This window comes from Pteropus vampyrus, unplaced genomic scaffold (genome assembly GCF_000151845.1).
Source record: "Pteropus vampyrus isolate Shadow unplaced genomic scaffold, Pvam_2.0 Scaffold225, whole genome shotgun sequence".
In the NCBI taxonomy this organism is placed as follows: domain Eukaryota; kingdom Metazoa; phylum Chordata; class Mammalia; order Chiroptera; family Pteropodidae; genus Pteropus; species Pteropus vampyrus.
Window position 1 is genome coordinate 2916141 of NW_011889006.1, and position 18866 is coordinate 2935006.

General features: G+C 43.6%; 1 protein-coding gene across 3 annotated transcripts in view; it reads left to right on the plus strand.

The window, feature by feature from the left end:
- Positions 1 to 3080, plus strand: part of MAPK14 (mitogen-activated protein kinase 14) — a 73717-nt gene extending 70637 nt beyond the window's left edge. For all 3 annotated transcript variants that reach the window (XM_011373542.2, XM_011373543.2, XM_023538481.1), the window contains one exon: positions 645 to 3080. In XM_011373542.2, the coding sequence (XP_011371844.1) occupies positions 645 to 712 (68 nt within the window). In that variant the 3' untranslated portion in view covers positions 713 to 3080. The remainder of the gene's footprint in view (positions 1 to 644) is intronic.
- The last annotated feature ends 15786 nt before the right edge of the window (positions 3081 to 18866 follow it).

An 18866-nucleotide genomic window follows, 5' to 3' on the forward strand; every position in this document is an offset into this window, starting at 1 on the left:
ACAATTGGTAGAACTAGGAGAAAGAGTTTATATCATATCTGTTACCTTAGACCTAGTTAGAGACGCAGCCAGAAATGGAACCTATGTCTCCTATGTCCAATCTCATATTCTTTTCATAAAATACAAATTCAGAACTCCAGTTATTTTCCAAAGGCCAGGATTATCTATCTGTTGCTGTAACTTGCGGGAGTACTTTGTTATTCTTGAGCACCTTCTCCAGAGAGCTTTACAGAGGAGGCACTGAGTGATGAAAGAAACTAAAAAATGTTTTTTCCCCCTGGATATTTACTTTTATTGGTATACAGTATGTGTGCAATGTTAACTGTACACATGCAGTTGTCATTGTGTTAATAAAGTAAATCATAATTTTGAATAGATCGACATGTTAACTTTTTAAAAATTTGCTACTTAAGTCAATAAAGCAGCTTTTTTTAAGGAAACATAAAAAATGGTTCTTTCATATGTATTTTTGAACTTCTGTGTAATCACATGATCCATTAGGTTATCACACACAAGCAATGAAGGAGCCCATCAAACCACTAGCCTCGACAGGGAGGAGGATCTTGAGCTTAGAAATTACAGTGCTTGCTAGCAAAGAGAATAGTCTAAACTCTCACATCCTACTTTTCCTTCCCAATTTCTAGGCCTGACCTACGATGAAGTCATCAGCTTTGTGCCACCACCCCTTGACCAAGAAGAGATGGAATCCTGAGCACCTGGTTTCTTTTCTGTTGATCCCACTTCACTGTGAGGGGAAGGCCTTTTCACAGGAACTCTCCAAATATCATTCAAGTGCCTCTTGTTGCAAAGATTTCCTCCATGGTGAAAGAGGGGTGTGTTTGTGTGTGTGTATGTGCACGCATGTGTGCACACATGTGTTAGTGTATGTGCGTGTCTGTCTTTGTGGGAGGGTAAGAGAGTATGAGCAAACTGTGATCACAGCGACATTACTTTGGAGTTACAGATGCTCCGTGGCAGCCTCTGGTGGCTCTTCTTTGTGAGTCAGCTCAGGCAGGCAAGAACTGCCATCTTTTTAGGGTTTATTAAATGCAAAGTAAAAAATATTAAACGTCTCAGATCCCAGTCATGCTTTTACCATTTTGGCCTCTCCTGTGGCCCCACCTTAACTATGGTGGGTAGACTTGACCACATCCCACAGTGGCACAGAGAGAAGGCTCACACCTACTGGCCGCTTCACATCTGAAGCCGTCCCTCAGTGATGCGTACAGCCAAAAAGGACCAACTGGCTTCTGTGCACTAGTCTAAGATTAACCTGCTTAGTATGATTCTCAGAACTCAGCAGGTGTATCTGAAACTGTAATATGTTTGTGCCTTAAAAGGAGAGAAGAAAGTGTAGATAGTTAAGAGAGTGCAGCAGATGAAGTTCTGAGCCAGGCAAGTAGGTTGTCGGACGGCCACTCGTGAACCAGGGAGCCTTCAGAGGCACCATGTGTGCATGTGTGAGCATGCGTATATGTGCTTCTCTCTCTTTCTTCCTCACCCCCCAGGTGTTGTTGCCATTTCTCTGCTTACCCCCACTTTCAGTGCAGAGGTTTCTTGAGTATTGGCCCCAGTAGCCAGAAGTTGGTTCTTGCTGTCAGTGTACTTCCTGTGTGCTCTTTCTTTCTGGCAGAGTGACGATGTGTTTTGCACGTCTTGCTATTTGAGCATGCACAGCTGCTTGTCCTGGTTTTTTTTTTTATTTTTTATTTTTATTTTATTTTTTTTTTTAATTTTTTTTTTGTGGGGGGAGGCCCTGGTGCCAAGCAAGTCTGCCAGTGAAGACTTCTTGGGTAGTTCAGAACCCATGTCACCTTGGCTGATGCTATGGGCAGGTAACATCATCTTCTCTTAAGCCCCCAGTTCTATTTTGTATTGAACACAATTGAAACTCCAGGTGCTTTTGATGTGAAAATTATGAAGAAATGGAAAGGATGGATGTATAGCATTTTCATTCTTGCCATCTGGTTTTCAACTATTTTTGGGAAGCCATCGCGGGAAAGATCAGGGCTTTTCCCAGGAATATCTCAGACTTTGGAAGACAAGTTGTTCTCTTCGCTCCCAGTAACCAATGCTAAGAAGTGCTGAAAATCAGAGAGAAAAATCAAAGCTTATGAGGCCAGAAACTCCTTTTGCTATCTCTGTTTAAATATGGTTATTTAAAAAAAAAGTAATAAGGTGTCTCTCTACCCTTCTTTGGAAAAGGGTCTTCTTGGCAGCTTAACATTGACTTCTTGGTCTTGGTTTAGGGAGAAATAAATTTTGTTTCAGAATTTTGTATATTGCAGGAATCCTTTGAGAATGTGATTCCTTTTGATGGGGAGAAAGGGCAAATTATTTTACTATTTTGTATTTTCAACTTTATAAAGATGAAATATCCTCAGGGGTGGAGAAGAGTTTTCGTAATTTTCTGAATTTCAGGCATCTTGTGCTACATAAGGGCCCATATATTTAAATCTTTTGTGAAATAAGAAAGTGTAAAGCCACTTCCAGTGTCGGCTGTGTGACAAAATCATGTATCTGGGCCAAGGTGTTTCCATTTCTCTGTCACAGTGCAGTGATACGTGCACTCCGGAGGAACAGGGTAGGACTCCCGAGTCAACTGGAGCAAGAAGGAAGGAGGCAGGCTGATGGTGATCACACCTCACCTGGGATTCTCCCCCTCTTTAAAAGAAAATGAATGCAAAGGCCTCATCTCCTTGATAAGCAGTTCAAATCCTCACAATCCACAGAAAGATGAATTTTATCAGCCATGTTTGGTTGTAAATGCTAGTGTGATTTCCTCCAGAAATACTGCTCTGAATATTTTTTCATAAAGGTCTTTGCAATTGTGACCATATATGTTTTGGGACGCTGAATGCTCCAAGGAGCCTGGACTCAGCTGGGGCCTGTGGAAAAGCTCCTTGGTTTCTGAGCATAATGCTCCCATCTCCTGATTTCTCTGAACAGAAAACAAAAGAGAGAATGAGGGAAACTTCTATTTTATTTGTATTCATGAACTTGGCTGTAATCAATTATGCCATATAGGATGTCATACAATACCACTGGTTAAATAAAATAAAGCCTATTTTTCAAATTTAGTGAGTTTCTCAATTTTATTATTTTTTCTCTTGATTGTATTCAGTGTACAATGTGACTTTATATCAAAGTTCTTTCAACTGTGACCCAGCATATGCTTCTGACAGATCTTTATATTACTCCTGAAATTTAGAAAACATTCATAGAGCTCCTTAGTTGTACACTTAATGGTGAAGCCGATTTGAGTCTTTGATGTGAATGGGTAAAGCGAAGAACAAATAAAGGTATAACACAATGAGCCTGGTGTTACTACACTTGGGTGTCAGAGTGACCTAGGACAGGGGTCAGCAAACTGTGGCCAAGGGCTAAATCCCACGAAAAATGGTCTTTACATTTTTAAATGGTTTAAATAAGAAGAGCAATATTTTTGTAGCGTGTGAAAAATAATGTAAAATTCAAATTTCATTGTTCGTAAATAAAGTTTTATTAGAACACAACTATGTGTTTGTTTACGTATTGTCTATGGCTTGTTTAGTGCTACAATGACAGAGTTGAATCGTCGCGACAGAGACCATATGGCCTACAAAGTCTAAACTGTTTATTCTTTTACTGAAGAAGTTTGCCGACCCCTGGCCTAGGATTTCAGTTTCCTCATCTATAAAATGAAGTTTGTTTAAGTAGATGTTTGGTTTCTTTTCAGCTTTGACATTCTAATACTATCTGTAGAAAGTACATTTTTATTTGCATCACAGGATTAAAGGGCCATAAGGTCTCAGCTGTTTTCGGGGTCTGTGTTTGTGTACGTCCTTTCTTAGTGGCCTAGGAATGCTGACAGGTGTCCCAGGGTAGATTGTGAGGCACAGCCTGTGGGCATGCAGTTGGATTTTTTTTGTCCTATGCTATTTGGTCCTTGCCTGGCAGTTGGGAATGATGGCAGTGATAGGAAGACAAACCAAGCACAGACTCTTTTCTTCATCTTGTCCTCAGTGACTTCTTAAAGGGGTAAAAGAAAAGGCACCCAGTTGTCAAATGTGATACATCAGCCCCTGTAAAGATCAGACAGTTATAGGAAATATTTTGCCTTCACATACCAGGCGTGAGTGCTATGACACAACTTTCCTTCTATGCTTCTAATAGTGAAGGGCCTGATTAGCTCAAGGAGAGAGTTGACACCGGAAAAACCTTACCTGAAGTGAATCCACTAAAATAGGAACCAAAATTTCATAGCGTATGGTGGGGATTACAAGAGAGAGGGAGTCTAATTGGGATTTTTATCATGAAAACTAAAAATTATAAAAGCATTCATAATTTCAAATGTATTCTGATAATGAACAAAGAATGAATCACATGTTTGGTTTTCAAGTGAAACAACGTTAAGTATCATACAATATCTTTCCCATTTGATTTTTTTCAGCATAATCTTAGTGGTAGTTTTTGCAAAAATGGGGTCTCCCTCAGTTTTCCTAAGGACTTCAATCTTTTGATATAAGTGTCTATTGCTGATCACCTTGTCACTTTTCCATTTATTGTTAACTGGTCCAAGTCAGTCAGATCCACATTTTTCAATGGCTTTGCTTGAGATTTGAGCAGTTTTCTGGCATTGTTTATCAAATTCATCAAATCCACCATCTTTTTGCAAGATTTTCAGTTATTGCAATTAATCTGCATTTTATTTGTGTCATTTGCCATATGCTTACAACATAATCATTTTGAGGCTAACAGACTAGAATGGGTAGGACAGACACTGTAGGACAGAAACTTTAGGAAGCAAGGAAGGACTAATTTTTTAAGTAGTCCATTCATTAATGAATGTTTTCCTGTGATGACTTTCGTGGCTCTGTACAACTGATTAGCTACAAGGACTTGGCTAACGAATATGTGAATAATGAAGACACTTTTTATTTATAATACAGATATATTTTAATATACATATCCTTTGAACTTAGCATTTACACTTCACAGAATTTAGAGGCCTCACGAGTGTACAAAGGACAAAGTAAAAGGTTATTCAGTGTTATGGTCTTTGTAATAGCAAAACATTGGAGGTAACCCACATATCTGTCAGTAAGGACTTGATTGAATAAGACAGTCATCTATACAATGTAATACCGTACAGCTAGGTGTAGATACATGTGCAAGATACATTATGAGGGAGAAAAAAGTGGCAAAGTATAGCATGTCCTCCTCCTTTTTGTATTGATAGAATGATAGTATATGGATAGGAAAAACCTAGAGGAACACACACCAAAGTCTTAGCAATCATCTTTGGGTATTGGGATTATAGGTAGCTCTTTTTCTGTAATTTCTGTTATGTTTGCTTTCTTTTTTAATACTGAGTAATTTTTTTCTTAATTAGAAAACTTTTAAAGTCTATGTGACCTGAGGACCCATTCCCCAATTTCAGTTTTCCCAGGGCCAGAGCCCAACTTTTCAAGACAGGACATTTGCCGGAAAGGGGTTGCACCCTTCTGTGAGGTCTCTGGCAAGCAGAGCAGCACCACTGCCTTGTATTATGGTTCTCCCCCTGCTGGCAGGGCTTGGTATTTTCTTCCACAGTAGAAGAGTGTATTTTAAGGGTCTGAAGCAGGATTTTTCAACTTTGGCACCATTGACATCTTGGGCCAGATAATTCTTTGCTGCGGGGACTGTCCTGTACATTGCAGGAGTTAAATAGCAGCCAGACTTCTACAAGGTGACAGTAACACACATCCTCTCCCCATCCCCGGTTATGACAGCCAAAAATGTCTCCAGACATTGCCAAATATCCCCCTGGGGAGGCAAAATTGTCCTTGGTTGAGAACCACTGGTCTAAAGCTTGAGATAGCCCCAGTCTTACAGAATACCAAAGCCTCTTTTCTTGAAGAAATAATTGGAGGTTAGTACCTACTAACCCGTTATCACTTAAAGAAGTGGCTTGATATTTCAAAGGGAGGTACAAATATGAAAGACCTTTTCAAAGACCCAAGTATATCTTTTTGGGGAGAGGAGGGCGAGGAAGGAAGCTATCAGGCAGTTCAGAAGAAAGTATGTTCTATACCAGATTAAGGTTATTCCATTTCTCAAAAAAAAAAAAAAAAAAAGTGATGAGTGAATAAAGTTCTCTTTTGTTCAGAAGTTCTTTGGCTATTATCCACAGACAGAAAATCTAGTGATTAAAATGGGATATGACCTTTGGCAGGCGATGGGTTACAGTGGAAAGAATACTGTGTTGTGAAGCCATGCAGACCTGGGTTCAAATCCTGGGATAATAGTTTCTAAATTTCAAGTGATTATAAAGCTTAAGTGAAATAACAAACCTCAGTGTGCCCAGTATGTTGTGGCCCCTAGATACTGGTTAGTTTGCATCTTACTTAAGTTGGCCTTGGTGCTGAGGCTCTCCTATTAGAGTGAATGTGAGAGCATACTGCCTCTGGGAACAGTGTGAGTTTCTAAAACAAATTGGAGGGAGAGCTAAAGATGAGATGATCCAGGGGCTAGCTCCAGTGCAGTTTCTGGAAAACTTTCATTATCGAGGCCAGAGGCTGTGGTCTGGGTACCCATAGCAATAGGACATTATTGTACTACAAACCTATTCGATTAATTCAGTTTAGAGATTGCTATGTTTAGAGATCACCAAGCAGTTGAGGAAGTAACCTTAAGTGCAGTTTTGCTATTTAAAAAATTTATATTTTATATATATATATATATATGTGCTACCACCTTTTGAGTATCATTTGGGGGAAGGGGAGAATATGTAAAACTACAGTACGAGCCTAGCCCCTTGACAAAGATCAGTGGTTCTCAACTTTATCAGATCCAACACCTTTTACATAACTAATATTTTGTAACATCTCTTTTATGATCCTGAAGTGAAATTAATAGGTAACACACACATACAATTTCAAATATAATGATCTATGTAAATGATAGATAAAGGAAAAAATGTACACTTCAATATGTAAATGCTCAAGCATAACTACATAAAAGATAAAATTAGATGGCATGCACCGAAACATAGAATCACCTTGAATGTGACCACTGCATTGTGCTGTCTTGGCCACTCAAATATCATGACTGATCAGCCATGTGACTTTGAAATTGGTGACTAACTTTTGGTAAAATTTCCAAGAAAACAAATTACAATCTTCCTGATTTACTCAGTTGTGATCCTGGACATTTTAAGTATATTAACAAGTAAAAAACTATTTGTGTTTTATATGTAAACTCAAGTTACAGTCTAGGCTCAGATAATTATACACAGGTATTTCTGCCTACACGAATACGTTCAGCAGGATGTACGTTTGTGAAATGAGGCAACTCTTGTTGAGAATCCCACTCTGCGTGATGGCTCCTGCATGCTAAATATCAGTAAAGCCCTGGTCATTGTGACAACCAAAAGAGACCCCACAGATTTCCAAAGTGTACCCTTTGAGAACTGCTGACATAGACAAAATGACTCGAGAGATGTGGAGCCCTAAGAAGTGAAACCTCCCTATCGAAGGACGGGTCTGACTTTCTATTCTCTTTCCTTCACTTCCTCCCCGCTTCCCTCCTTCCCTACTAAAGAGTAGTTATTTTATTGAACTCTTACTGTGTGTTAGGCAATTTGTATCCTTATGTGCATTTTATATACAAGTGATGTCTCAAGTTCTCATCCAGAGTCACATCACAACTGAGGGTAGAATCAATAGACTATCCTGGTACCAACATCGAAGGACTCCCAGTTCCAGAGTTTTCTGACATTGACATTAGACATGCTTCTCTTGGTTTTTGAAATAAAATCAAGAAAAATATATTTATTCTACATTATTTTCCTAAACCCTTGCTGGCTGCTGCTGGCCAAAGCGGAGAGGCATCAAAAGGGCATCACCGTCCATGGCAGCCGCTTGGCACCTTATCTCTCATTCAGTGCATGCTGGGTTTCTCTCCTAGGGCCAAGCCCCATCTCCATCTCCCCTGCTTCTTTACTCACTGGGAATAGAAATGCACCTCCAGCCCTCTGAGGAGAAGCAGAGCTGATGAGGTGTGGCAGCAGCTACCTTCCCCCGCACCCTGCCCCCCAGCCTCCCTTTAGTGCTGTTCTCTGCTGCTTCACATAACTTCTCTCATCTCTGTGGCACTGCTCTGCATGTACAATGCCACCGTGTGTTCTAGCTTTCTGTCTCTCCTGGTTCTTGTGCGTGATAGTCCCTCTGCCTAGAATCCCCTGCCTTCCCCACCCCTCCAGGCTAACTTTCAATATCACTCCCTCTGTAAATCTTCCCTGGCCATCCTCAAACTTGGATTAGGTGTCCCTTCTGTGTGCTTGTATTCATCTGCCATTGATCAGTGGTGGCAAATGCCTGGTGTTTGTATCACCTGCTTAAGATGGAAAGCATAAAAAATAAGGACACAGACTCTTAGTTCAAACCCTAGCCCTTGTATTTCCTAGTGGTACAATCTTGGGCAAATTAATCCCTCCAAATCTACTTAATAGAGTTGTTGTGAGGATGAAATGAGTTAAACATGTAGAGCCCTTGGCATACATTAAATGCTCAATAAATGTTAGCTTAAGGCTATATGTCCTTGAGGGCACAGACTGTCTTGTTCACTACTGTGTCCCCATCACCTAACGTGGTACCTGACACACAGTAGGCATCCAATCTTTTTTGACTGAGTCAGAGAATGACTGTCATCTTTTAATCATTGCAAGTCATCTTGTCCTCTGCTTCCTGTGTTTACAATCAACAATCTTTAGAAGCAAAGATTATCTAAAGAAACCAAATATGTACAGATTATCTGCCTTAAGAAATGATGTTGTATGCAAGTTCCCAGTTTAAGAAGAGACAAGTGTTAAGAGAATTGGATTCTGATTCTCTTGGCTACATTTTGCTGTGTAGTTCAAGTTGTATGCACAACAATTTAATGAATTGGAACAAGAATCAAAGGATTATTGAAGGTGGCTGATAGCCACGATCCAGATAAGTCCTACCTTTTCCCCATCTACCTGCCACTTTAAAGTGAAAATATCAGGGGAAAAGAAGGGAAATTGGAAATCATTATTGTATCTTGCACCCTCATTCAATCATTCCACAACTATCTATTGGGTCACTTATATGTGTCAGGCACTGGGAACATGGGAAGAAATGAGTCCGGCCTTCTTGGAGTCAACATTCTACTGGAGAAAGACAGTTGTAAACAATTAACTGTTAGCATTTTCCTAGCACCCCTAGATTAGAGCCTCTGAGCCCCCATTGCTGGTGGCCATTTCTGGGCCAGGTGAACCTTTGTTCCACCTCCCTGGTACCCAGCTGACAGACAGTGGGATTTTTTTTCATGGGAGTCCTAGGCCTATGTGTTCTCCTGGGTGTTACCTTGACCTGATCAGCTAGCTCCTCTTGCAGGGCTGCCAACATAGCCACCTGTTTCCGGTTGTGAGATATGAAGTCATCATATACCACAATTACACAAAGGCCGTTTCCCCTCGCCCATTGCTCAGGCATGACACAGCTGATGGTCTGTCTGGGCCCTGTGCGGAAAACTCATACCCACAGCTCTACCCAGTGACAGGGGCAGTGACTCTCCGATAATGGTTGCTGACAAAGTGCTTGTCCTCATTTGGAAGCTATTCTGCCCCCAACAAGCCCCACCCTGCTCCCCAGTTAGAAAACATCAACCCCCACCCCACCAAGCCTCTCCCCAGCCTCCAGTCAACTCAGGGGCCCACTCCAGGTGTTTCTATAACTTGCACCAAGCTTACTGGTGTCAAAGCATTTACCACATTACTTTTTCTAATTATAATGATTCATGGCACAAATAAAACATGTTTATTGTTGAAAACAATTTTAATGTGGCAAGGCGACATCCATTATCCTACTACTAGGAAATAATAGCTGTTGACAGGTTAGTTTAACTCCTAGAAAATGTCCTAAATCAATAAAAATACATAACTTTTTTAAAAAATGAATGTATATTGTTCGGTCACCTGTGTCAATAAAGGTGTCGAAACACCTGGACAGCTACTTTTCTCCCTTAACCACAACTACTTCCAGACAAATCAAAGATTTAAATGGAGAAGGACTTCTGAAGCACGTCACAAAACCCAGAAACCATAATGAAAAAGGACAATGACTGTGACTACACAAAAACTGTAAGACTTTCAAACAGTTTGGTAGGATTTAGTAAGGGTGGAAGCTGCACATGCCTTATGACCCTGCACTCTACTTCTAGGTAATTATGCTAGAGAAACTTTCCCATTTGGGCTCAAGGAAATAAGCATGGGGACTTTCCACTCGGCACTATTTGTAACTGCAGGAAAAAAAAAAAATGGAACAAATCTCAAAGTCAATCAAAAGGAGAATAAGAAAATAAATTGTACGTATCCATACCATGAAATATTACAGAGCAGTGAGAACATATGAACTAGAATGACTTTGTCTATCTCCCAGATTTTGTCTGTCCCAGGAACAACTGGCAGTGTCTGGAGACATTTTTGATTGTCACAACTGGGGACTGGGGAGTGAGCTACTGGCACCTAGTAGCTAGAGACCAGGGATGCTGCTATGATGCACAAGACAGCCTTCCCCACAACAAAGAATTATTGGGCCTGAAATGTCACTAGTGCCAAAGTTTAGAAACCCTGAGCTAGATTGAATCGACATGGGCAGGTCGCATCAACAATCTTGAGTGAAAAAGAAAGTTGCAGAATGGTCCAGTTTGATATTTTTACAGATATAAACATATATAGCACAAGTGAAAAGCACGTATGGGAATAATACACACCAACTCTCCAAATCTGGAACAATCCATGCTGGCATTTTTTTCTTTAACTTTTTTCCCTGTGATGCTAGAAATGTCTCTTTATTGATGATAATACAGAGATAAGTATATATGCCATCCTGTCTATTTTACATAGACTAAATTGATAGCCCTGGGATTATCAGAATAAATGATGTGCACATTTTCACCATTTTGATAATTTATTGCCAAACGTTTCTAAACCTTGTGCCAATTTGCACTCCCACCTGCAGGTTACAGTGAGTTTTTTCCTTTTTCACTCTGCCACCCTCGCTAGGGTATGAACTTCTTGAGGAGAGGGACTGTGACATTTGTCTATGTATCCTCAATGTCCTGATCAGTGCTCAGCAAAATTAGGTAAAATGGATTAAGGCTGCATAATACATTGCTAAGTAGGTACAGAGGATAAAGAGAAATAAGACAAGCATGCCCTCCAGAAAATTAACAGTTTAGTTTTGTTCGAAAAGTGACTGACAATTCAAGTCTAAGGGCCTGCTGTGCCTTAAGTCCTACAGGAAGGGATTGGGGATGGGGAGGGCACTTGGGTAGGAGTGGCCTGGCAAAGCTATCCGGAAGAAGTGCCACTGAGCCAAGTCTTGAGGCATGAGGGTCCTCCCATCCTTGGTAAAGCAGAGGAATGGCATTCCAGACAGGCAACAACTCAAGTGAAGGTGTGGGGGCAGGGATGAGTAAGGCATGTTTGTGATATAGTTGGAATGGAGGTCGTTTGTGCATAGATGCCATGCAGGATACAATTAGCAAGGAAGGCAGGGCCTGGATGAGGGTAAGTCTTATCCAACAGGTCAAGAAGTTTAAACTTTATCCTGGAGGCAACAGGCTCATGGGTAGGGAGTGTCAGGGAGGAAAGACTGCTCTAACCAGGAAGATTAATCACAGCTGGGCTGCTTGTCACACCTGAGCTGTACTGCTCTCAAGCTGCCCAACTGGTACACCTTCTCCTGATGGCCAAAGCTGGATTCCCCCTGGGTGAGGAAGGACAGCCTCAGGGAAGGGTGAATGAGTGAAGACCAAGGAGGACCTGCGAGACAGGGAGAAGCACAGTCTCCAGGCCCAGAGGACCAGCTAGCTAGTGGTTTGTGCCGAGTAGTCCCTCAATCATCCCTCTTGCCACATATTCGCTTGTGCTGACAGGGGTGTGCTAGAGCCCTCTCTTTTGTGTGTATGTGTGTGTGTTTGTGCACACATGTGCACGTGTGTGTGTGTGTGTGTGTGTGTGTGTGTGTGTGTGTGTGTGTATGGCTTGAGAGCTGATTTCCATGTTCAGTGACATCAGGTTGGTAGCTTGAACTTGGCCATGGTGGGAATTTTCATACCACAGAAAATGACAAACAGTATGCATTAGGGCTTTCTAAGCCCCATAGTAGTTCCGGCATACCACTGGCTGTTTCCTTCTAAAAGTAAGGGAGATGCAGTTATTAGATGGGGAGGGCAAGAAGGGAGATTATTGTTTAGGGAAGCCAAATGCAACCTTTAGGAAAATGAGTGTGTGGCCTCCAAATGATGGAGTAAATTCAGAAGTAAATTCAGAAGTAAAATCAGAAGTAAATTCAGATTTCTAAAAGGCAAAGCCTGGCCCTTCATAGGCACTGTTCGGTGCAGCATAGTGGTTACCCGCACTGACTCTGCAGTGAGACTGCCTGGGCTTGTATCCTGCCACTGCCATTTACCAACTGTGTGACCATGGGCAAGTCACTTCACCTCTCTGTGCCTCATGTTTGCCATATGTAAAATGGAAGATATTATTAACCTACTCATAGGGTTCTTAAGAGGACTAAACAAGTTACATGTACTCTGTCAATGTTTGTTAAATATGTAAAATAAAAAACTGAAGTACCCAGAAAGGCAGTGTCTTACCTAAGGTCACACATCAAATTGGAGGCAGAGCTGGGATCAGTGCCCAAAGCTCTGCCATGGCAGCTAACCTTACTAGTCTTGTCTGGATTCCTTTGACTCTGACGAGGGTCGTGGAGCTCCTGAGGACGATCCATGTGTCCTGGTGTTGAATGTTTACATAGAAGGGGTGGAGCAGGCAGACTCGGTGGCCTCCGCTCTGGAAGGGCAGTTTGTTGAGGTGGCCTTCAGGGTGTACAGCCTGGAGCAGGGCACACAGGAGCCCAGGCAGGGTAGTGACCCTATTACCGCTGTTTGGCAGGTCACTGGAGCTGGGACTGCCCCAGGCATGAAGGTGAGTTCGGCCAACCTACCAGTTGCAAACAAGACAGATACACAGTAATAAGAGTAGCTTCCATTTATAAAGTCCTTACTATGTACCTGCCATTCAGTCAGTCACTCTAGGCCAAGTATTATTCTAGGTACTTGGAATTCAGCAATGAACATAGTAGATAAAAGCCCTACCCTCATAGACCTGACATTCTAGTAGAGGGTAAACAGGTGATAAATAAATTGAAAGATTTGTAAGGGCTTGAAGGAAAATGAGGCTGGATAAAGCAGGTGAGGCATGGCTTGTGATTTTGTCAGGGAGGACTCTCAGAGGAGGTGACATATGAGCACCATGCACAGTGCTTGCAATCTTGCATCCATAGTCTGTCTCTTTAAATCCTCCTGCTAGATGGATGATGCTCTCCCATTTTACTGAGAAGGAAGCTTAGAGACATGCACTTACCTGCTCAAGGTCACACAGCTGTAAGTGTTGGCAAGAGATTCCAGCCCAGCTCTGCCTCCCAGTCCTCAGCTACTCTCCACTGGCTCACAGGAGTAGTAGTTCATCCAAAAAATGTGGACGTCACAGAACTTGGGTGTGTGTGGCAGGGGCAGCTGGAGTCATGGGGTCAGAAGGGTATGTACACAGGGGTACTGGGGTGAGCAGGTCTGGAGTTCACCCTAGAACACTTCTTCGAAGAGGTGAGTTAAGAGCTGAACTCTAAAGACCAGGAAGAAGGGCAATTCCAAAGGCAGAGGGTCTGGCTTACGTAGAACTTCAGTGGCAGCGGTGAGGGCTGCAGGCAATGAAGTCTGGTACCAATTCTTGGTGACAGAAGAGGTCACCAAATTAGGGGTGTCCTCCCTGGTTCTTAGTCAAAAACCTTTACCACCATACACAGGTCCGGTCTTATGCTAGCAGCTGGAGGACCATACGAGCAAAACACACCTAGGCCTTGTCTCGGGGAGCAAGAAAAGAATAGAGAAAAGCCAAAAAATTACCAGGACAGGTATGTGCAGCCAAATAGAGACCACACATCCCAGATATTCCACAGTAGACCCAATTTCAAGCATATTCTCTCTATCACTGCTTCCTCAATTCCACCATTTGGGTCTTCAAACCACATCCCTTCACTTCCTCTTGTACTTACAAGAGATGCAAAAATCTTTGGTTCGTTTATTCACCAAGCATTTACTGAGCACCTACTATGGGCCAGCATGGTGCTGGGGGCTCAGCAGTGACCAAAATGTTGTCTTTGACCGCACCAAGTCATTTTTCCAGTGATAGAGAGGGACATCTCACAGAGGACAATGCAGATTGCTTAAAATTGTGATGAATGCTACAAGGACAACGCGAAGATCAAATGGAGCAGAGGCGTCGCTGGAGTATCCCACCAGACGGACCCCAGGCCACATCTTCACAAGACTGGGCCAAAAGTCCCTTCCTGCAGGCTGGGTGAAGGGATGGGGGTCTTGGAGCAGAGTGCATGGGGAGTGAAGGCAAAGGCAGTGTACAGTGTGAAGAGGGGAAGTCTACCTTTCCAGGCCCAACAAAGCAGGCTGGCAGGTGCCACTCTAGCAGAGCGGTCCCTAACTCCTGTCCTCCACCAGGGGGTGCTAAAGCTGAGGGCAAGGAAGAGGATGAGGTCAAAACTAGAGGCTGGGAGGCTAAGAGAAAAGTTCGTATAGGTGACGGGTGCCTGTGAGAAGGAGGAGGCTGATACTTTGTTCTTGGGATGGGTGTTCTGCTCAGACCCTGAGTTGGCTGACCAGCCTCAGTCCCCCAAAAAGGAAGAAGTACTGGGGAAAGATGGTCCGATAAGCCAGAGCCCTGTAAGCTGCCCTCAGGTGCTCTGAGCTGGGTCTTCTGAGTGACTTAACAGAGGCTGCTGGAGATGGAGAGTGGCACGGGAGGCAGGAGGCTGGAGAGCAGGGTCAGATGTGGAAACAGTGGAAAGGTCTGGGAGGCAGACACCTGCTCCTCCTCAGAGATCTGCATGGCTCACTGCTTTGCTCATTCAGGAGTTGCTCAAAAATTGCCTCCTCAGACAAACCTTCCCTGACACACACCTGGGCTGGGGAGGCAAAGCTGGACAACAATGGGTAAGGAACATTTAGCAAACACTTACTACGTGCCAGGGATGTATTAGACACTTCTCGGGTCATCTCGTTTAGTCCTCGTAACAGTCCTATGAGGTGGGTGCAAATACCCACTCCTGTTTTACAGATTAGGAAACTGAGGCTTAGAGAGGATAACTCTTCCAAAGCTAGCTAGCTCACAAGCTACAGAACAGCCCCCACTTGCAAAATCTTTCCTCTGCATCTCCCTACCTCCTCGAGAGTCTGATTATCTTGTGGAGTTTTGAAAGGCACGAAGGAGCATGGGAATCTCTGAGTTGGGGTGAGAGCTCTTAGGCTCCCTCCCTTGCTGTTTCATTCCTGCAGGACCCCAGGCATGTCATGATTTCTGTTTGTAGCAGTCCTGTGGCCAATCATGGTGCAGATTTGAGTTGCTGGCCCTGCCATTTGGGACAGAGAGGGCTGTAGCGTTTGAGGAGCTGCCATATTCCTGAGATAGGATGGAGTCTGTGTGGCTGATGGGGGACATTGGCAGCCAGCTTCATAATTACGTGAGACTTTTGTTTCAGCTTCCAAGAAGTTAGTCATCAATCCCCCAAACCACGTCCTTGCCCTCCAGAGACTCACAGCCTCGCTAGGAAGACAACACGACAACAACAGCCATTTCTCAGACACTTGCCGGGCACCAGGCAGTCTAGTTGGTGGTTAAATGTGCAGACTCTGGAGCAGGACACCAGGTTTGAAAGAGCACATCCACCACCTTCTTTATCATGTGTGTCTTTAGGCAAATTACCTAACACTTCTGGGCCTCAGTTTTTCCACCTGTACTAGGGGACTAATAGTATCCAGACAGAGCAAAGCAGCCTTGACGTCTGGGAGCTGCCTGTTTCTGTTGTCCAGGCTTTGGTGTGGCTTGGAGCTGGCCTGGCACAGCTCGGACTGGGTGTGTTCCTGTTGAACACAGACATGGCCATGTGCGACCATGATGGATCAAGGCCATTTTGTAATCATGTCTGAACATAGAGAAAAAAATGAATATTGTTCGAACCACAAAAAATGGCCAAACATCCCTAACCTAGCTAATCTGAGTGAAGGCTGCTTTTGTACCCTTTGCAGTTCTCTCTTCATTCTAGCTGGTCCTCCTTCTAGGTAAGATTTATTAGGATACCCATCATAGAATCACCTCCTCTTCCTAACAGCACCTTCTGACCGAGACACCTTATTGTTCTCGTGGCTCATGTTCTCTCTCTTGCTGCAACGGGTCATAAACACAACCTGTTCGCCCACAGGTGTGTTTCTGGTGATCTTTGGCTGGAGGCGCTGATGTTCTCTATTTCACTGGGTTACTGTTACACTGCACTTGGAATGATACATCCGCAGGACTCTTTAAATATACTTGTCGTGTTAATATCATTTCATTTTATAAGGAGGACATTGAAACTCAGAGAGGGCAAGGAATATTGCCCAGGTCACACACCTGGTAGTGCAGAGCTGGGATGAAAATTCGGGTCTCATTCCCAAGTTGGTTTCCTAACTCCCTACCTCCGCATTAATAGGGTAGCAACCAACACTGTAACATTGGGCCAGCCTCAGTAGAGGAACCCTGGAGCTCAAGGAGACAAGAGCCCCAGAAGCTGCGGGAGGGGAATACCCAGGACATCCTCGGTGACTCTCCCCTCCTCCTCTCCCATCTGTGACTTCCCTGACTGGATCCTTCTCTCCCAGGCTGCCCGGCTGCTGAATAAACACAGGCCCAGCAGAGGCCTGAGGTGGGGGTCAGTGTCAGCAGAGCCTGAGGCCTGAGTCACTTCCTGACCATTGCCTAAGAGGTGTCAGGAGCCGCAGTCTGAGTGGTCAGCTCGTGCCGTAGCAGGATTGCACCCACTTGAGCAATGAGCACTTCTCTGGTGGTATTCCTTACCTTTTGAGGTTCTCCTCTGCCACACTCAGGTTTTCTGGACATATAACAGAGAGGCTCAAGCCCTGTCTCTACCCTGGAGAACTGGATCCTTAACCCAGAAGGAAACCTAAGCCTTCTGGGCAATTCTCTCTTGCTCGTGCCCAGTTCTGAACTCTGGCTTCCAGGACTCTGCCCCAAATTCAGAATTAGGGTGCCTTCCACTAGTGCCACTAACCCCATAGGTCCTAAACTCCCACAGGCCTCGTAGGCAACTAACCTATTCCTCCAGTAGGGTCTCAGGGCCAGAGCTGGGGGTGGGTCAGGGAAGTGGGTGGGGTACACTTCAGATAATCTGTGCAGGATGTACTGAAGGAGACGTGATTTGAGCAGTAGACATGTCCTAATGATGTGGGTGAGGCAGATGATTTCAAATACAGGGCATTTCCTTTAAGGAGCAATGCCTCACAACTCAGAGACACTACACAGCCCCAGGGCTGAGAGCACGGACTCTAAGGCATGTACTAACTTCTTCAATCCAGCCAGCTCTGCCCCTTACCAGCTGTGTGACCCTCAACAAGTTACTTAACCTCTCTGTACTTCAGGTTCTTCATCTCTAAAATGAGGATGATAATAGTATTAATTCATAGACTTCTCACCAAGATTGAGGGAGTAATATATGTAAAACACTTAGAATGATGACTGACACATGGCAAAAACCAGTGTTCATTAAATATTTTTTCACTTCTAATGGGCTAATTCTTTCACTCATTCTCAATATAGTTTTTGATATTCTACGGTATGTCAGATTCCCTGCCTGCAATGCTTGTTGGGCATTTCTGTGGGATCCCTATGCCACTCCCCCCACATGGTCTTCTAGGCTGTGCCTGATGCAGGACTGTATGGAAGGGGTTGTGACACAGGGTTTGAGGTCTGCAGACACCCTAATGAGGCCCCCCCCCCAGCTTGTTGTAGGCCGTAAGCAAGTTCCTTTCCTTCTTCAAGACACCTTTCTGTTTGACAAAGTGAAGCATGTAATCCCCACGCCTTCTACAACCCCATACCCAGGCCAGCAAGGGGTCAGACAATACAGGCTGGACATTCGGATCTCCTGTGGCCATTCTCTGACCACCACCCTGTTCCTGGGAGCCTCTGTGATTTAATTTGAGCACAGAATTTTTTTTTCAGGCTGCATAAGCCATCTGACACAAATAGCAAGAAGGCTCTGGCTTGTCATTGCCCTCTGGGTATTAGGAAGCTAGGAAAAAACTGTTTAAAACTGAAATTTTGAACCTAGACTAGATAATTGATTATTATAGAATTACTGTTATTAATTTTCCACGTAAAAATGATCTCGTGATTATGTTTTTAAAATAATCCTTATCTTTTAGAGACACGAAAAGTATTTATGGATGAAATATGCCTAGTTTTGCTTCAGAATAATGGGGGAGGAGAGAATAATGGAATAAATGTGACTAAGTTAATGTAATCATTGAAGCTGAGGAACCGGAGCCACGGAGGTTCACTAGAACCTCACCAGCAAAGTGTGGTCCAAAGGCTTTCTGAACCTCGGAGCTGGTTGGAAATGCAGAATCTTGGCTCCACCCCAGACCGACTAAATCAGATTCTGCATTTTACTAAAATAAAATTCCCAGGCGATTCGTGAGCATATTCAAGTGTGAGAAGCTCTGGGCTATTTTGTCTACTTTTGTATATGTTTGTAACTTTCCATCGTCAGAAAGTTGCCGGGTTTTGTTTTGTGTTTCCGAAATTGTCTTCAATATCGCCGGCAGATCTTCCTGCAGAGTCCCAGGCTGCAGAGAGCTGGGAGGCCGTGTCTTCCCATCCCTCAGCCCCATGCGGGAACCCCTCGGTCTATCAAGACCTAGCCCCCAAGGCAGCACTTGGCCGGGAAGCACCCCTTCCTGCCGGGCAG